The 4,302-nt window shown below is 34.4% G+C and overlaps 1 protein-coding gene across 1 annotated transcript; it reads left to right on the plus strand.

Annotated features, from left to right (window-relative positions):
* The first annotated feature begins 603 nt into the window (after positions 1-603).
* Positions 604-1,527, plus strand: LOC101149330 (olfactory receptor 5M3-like). The gene is given in 1 exon segment (XM_019035801.3): positions 604-1,527. A coding segment is annotated over 1 exon segment (924 nt).
* Positions 1,528-4,302: the final 2,775 nt, after the last annotated feature.

Here is a 4,302-nt window from a genome sequence, read left to right on the forward strand (position 1 = left end):
ACATGGGCAAATAATTCACCCTTTAACTTGACTTTGATGGCTACTGTCATCTGCTTTTTGTTCTTCACTTGAAAAGAATGCAAATGTGAGATTAGATTAAAAATATTTTGATAACACTTTAGGCTGATGAATTATTTCATCATGTGGCTTTTTTCTCTAATCATTGAGAATATGCTAATAATGAAAGAGATTAGGTTTAAAAAGCAGACTTGTTTAGTCCTATTACAAAAAGAACTATAATCCCCCGTAATTATCTTAAAAATATGAAATTCCAAACACGCCATTATTGGAAATGAGGGATATTTAGAAGTAATCTTAGAAATTTGACTACTCACAATACTTACTACCAGTGTATTTCAGCCACTAAACTTTGTTTAACGGTTATATAATAGGGACTGTCTACATTTATTCATTGTGGAGCCTATTACATAACAGTAGCTGAGAAAAGATTTGCTGAAAATAATAATGTCAAAGTGTGATCATAGATATTATATAAAAGGAGCACAGATAAAGGTGTAAATTAATAAGTGAAAAATACTAATTTTTTATTTTATTTTAGTTATTATGAAGATTTGTAACTCATACTGACGTAGAATTGAGAAAATGCTCAATTTCACCGATGTGACAGAGTTCATTCTTTTGGGGCTAACCAGCCATCGGGAATGGCAAGTTCTCTTGTTCATCGTTTTTCTTGTGGTCTACATTATCACCATGGTGGGCAATATCGGCATGATGTTGTTAATCAAGGTTAGTCCTCAGCTTAACAGCCCCATGTACTTTTTCCTCAGTCACTTGTCATTTGTTGATGTGTGGTTTTCTTCCAATGTCACCCCTAAAATGTTGGAAAACCTGTTATCAGATAAAAAAAAAATTTCTTATGCTGGCAGTTTAGTACAGTGTTTCTTCTTCATTGCTCTTGTCCATGTGGAAATTTTTATTCTTGCTGCGATGGCCTTTGATAGATACACAGTGATTGGAAATCCTTTGCTTTATGGCAGCAAAATGTCAAAGGTTGTCTGTATTTGACTGATTACTTTCCCTTACATTTATGGTTTTCTGACGAGTCTGGCAGCAACATTATGGACTTATGGCTTGTACTTCTGTGGAAAAATTGAGATCAACCATTTCTACCGTGCAGATCCACCTCTCATCAAAATGGCCTGTGCCGGGACCTTTGTAAAAGAATATACAATGCGCATACTTGCCGGCATCAACTTCACATATTGCCTGACTGTAATTATCATCTCTTACTTATTCATCCTCATTGCCATTCTGGGAATGCGCTCAGCAGAAGGAAGGCAGAAGGCCTTTTCCACATGTGCGTCCCATCTGACAGCTGTCATCATATTCTACGGTACTCTGATCTTCATGTATCTCAGACATCCCACAGAAGAGTCTGTGGAGCAGGGGAAGATGGTGGCTGTGTTCTATACCACAGTGATCCCCATGTTGAATCCCATGATCTACAGTCTGAGGAACAAGGATGTGAAAAAGGCCATGATGAAAGTGATCAGCAGATCACGTTAAACAAAATAAAATCAAGTTTGAATTAATTTTGTCTTCTGTTATTTGGTTGGAGAAAGGTTATTGCGCAGTACTTAGGAACATTAAGATAAAGATATTCTGTGGGTTGAAAAGAAAAATAAAAGTGACGCAAATGGAGAAAATATAAGGTAAAATGTTTCACTTCTGTTCATGTGAATATGGAGATTAATTAAATATGAATAAATTAATTAGTTGAAATGGTGATGTGTGCCAAAGTTCATAGGTGTGCTAATGGAAGTTGCTCAGATACTTAGCTGCAATGAAAAGAATTTCTCTTATTCAAAAGTGCAGTTGCATGAATTTAGGTAATATTTATTTGCCCAATTAAACACAAATTTGGGGCAGAAAAAATTCAAAATATTTAATTTGGTTTTCCAGTGTGAGGATGTAAAATAGTGGTCTCACTAATTGTTATGAGATTGTTTATTGTTTAATGCATCTTTCATTATGTTGGGTAGGGTCTGTTCAGAGACTGCTACTTTGAAAATAGCAATACTATTGTATTTTATGTTTTTTAACTTTTTGGTGTTTCTTAAGAAACAACATGGTAGATGTCTCTTTTTCACAGATCCCAGTAACTGCCATGTTTCAACTCTACGATTGCCAGTCACCAGACTGTGGTTTGCCCCTGCTGGTGTCTTCACTCTGACTGAAGAGTAGGAGAATTAGTGGAAGAAGTTGTCATTGTAAAACCATGGCTCTCCAAATTCCACAGAATGAATTACATTCCACTCATGTGAGATATTTGGTACACCTGTGACCAAGACATGCCACTTACATATTCTAGTTAACTTTTGCATTTGAAATAAATTCAGTATTTAGGATGCACTATTTGTTGTTATCAATAAGATTTTCTGACATAATAATGGGAACATAATTTCACATCTCTCGCACCTTATTTCATGAAGCACAAGGATGAAGTTACAACTTATTTCATCAAAGTCTACGTCCTTAGGCTAAATAAATAAGTAAATAATCACTATCTGTTTTGATGCAAACAATATATAGCTAAAGAAATGTAACTTACATATTTTGAATTGTACATTTAAAAAATTAAAAATTATCTGCAAAGATGTGAATATAAAACAAGACTGGTGCCATCTGAGAAAAAAGCATTCTTCTTTTCTTTAACTTTTATTTTAAGTTCAAGGGTAGGTGCGCAGGTTTGTTATATCGGTAAACATGTTTCATAGAGGTTTGTGGTACAGATTATTTTGTCACGCAGGTATTAAGCTTAGTAGTCATTAGGTATTTTTCCTGATCCTCTCCCTCCTCCCAACCTCTACCCTCTCATAACCCTCAGTGTGTGTTGCTCCCCTCTATGTGTCCATGTGCTCTCAACATTTAACTCACACTTCTAAGTGAGAACATGAGGTATTTGGTTTTCTACTCCTGCATTAGTTAGCTAAAGATAATAGTCTCTAGCTCCATCTATGTTCTTGCAAAGGACAAGATCTCATTTTCTTTTATTTTCTTATGGCTGCATAGTATTCCATGGCGTATCTGTACATTTTCTTTATCCAGTCTATCACTGATGGGCTTTTAGGTTGATTACATGTGTTTGCTATTGTGAATGGTGCTGCAATGAATATACATGGACATGTGTCTTTATAGTAGAACAATATATATTCCTTTGGGCATATACCCAGGAATGGGATTGCTGGATATTTCTGTTTTAGGTCTTTGAGGAATCACCACACTGTTTTCCACAGTGGTTGAACTAAGATACATGAGGCCAAGAATCATATGAAAAAGCTCAACATCACTGATAATTAAATACATGCAAATTGAAACCACAACGAGATACTGTCTCACACCAGTAATAATGGTTATTATCAAAAACCCAAAAAAAATCAGATGCTGGCCAGATTGGGAAGAAAAAGGAACGTTTGTACACTGCTGGTGGAAGTGTAAAAAAGCATTCTTCTTTTTCCATTATTGAATTGTATTTACATCAAGAGAAACCAAAAATGCAATGAACTCATTTCCACATACGTACGTATAAATCACGGGCAACATTTTAAAACCTTTTGCATATATAAACAAATTGCTAATTTAGATTCAATTATAGTGTCACTGTGTCTTTGGATGAAAAATGTTAAACCTCTAGAGACTTTTAATATCTAAGGTACATAAGGTTCTTTTGGGACTACTCTAAAGTTAAAAGTAATTTATTTTGGCAATAAGAACATTTATTTGCCATTTTTGGGGAACTCTTGATATGCCAAATTAGTTTCTTATTATTAATCAATTTCTAAATATGTTTTTTAAGCATTTAATCACTTGCAGCCTGTTGGCAGGTAAATTTGAACCATCTTTGTTACCTCTTTTTTTCAAAGGTAAAATGCATTTTCTCTTTATTCTTTTGGAGAGTTAGTTTAGCGTTACATAAAGAATGATGAATCTAGGTCAGTGGTCAAATCATGTTTCTGGTTTCAGTTTCCAAATTTCAAGTGAATTTGTGGATGACCTTGGACAAGTCACTTTTTGTCACCCATCTAGTTATTTTTAAGGTTGTAGACTCTGATTTCTACATTTTCTTGAGATATTGCATATGAAGTCAAAATTCCCTAGTGTCAAACTCATCCCATAGACTTTCTCAATAATAGGTGAGAAGAAATTCATAAATTCTGGGTACTTTGACACTGAAAAAAAAATTTTCCCAAGCACAATTCTGTTCATGATTTTCCAGACTAAATTTAGGAAGTATACTTCTTAGAATTTAAATAATGTAGGTTTGCATCCGTATTCTTTGGC

This window comes from Gorilla gorilla, chromosome 9 (assembly GCF_029281585.2).
Source record: "Gorilla gorilla gorilla isolate KB3781 chromosome 9, NHGRI_mGorGor1-v2.1_pri, whole genome shotgun sequence".
NCBI classification, from domain to species: Eukaryota; Metazoa; Chordata; class Mammalia; order Primates; family Hominidae; genus Gorilla; species Gorilla gorilla.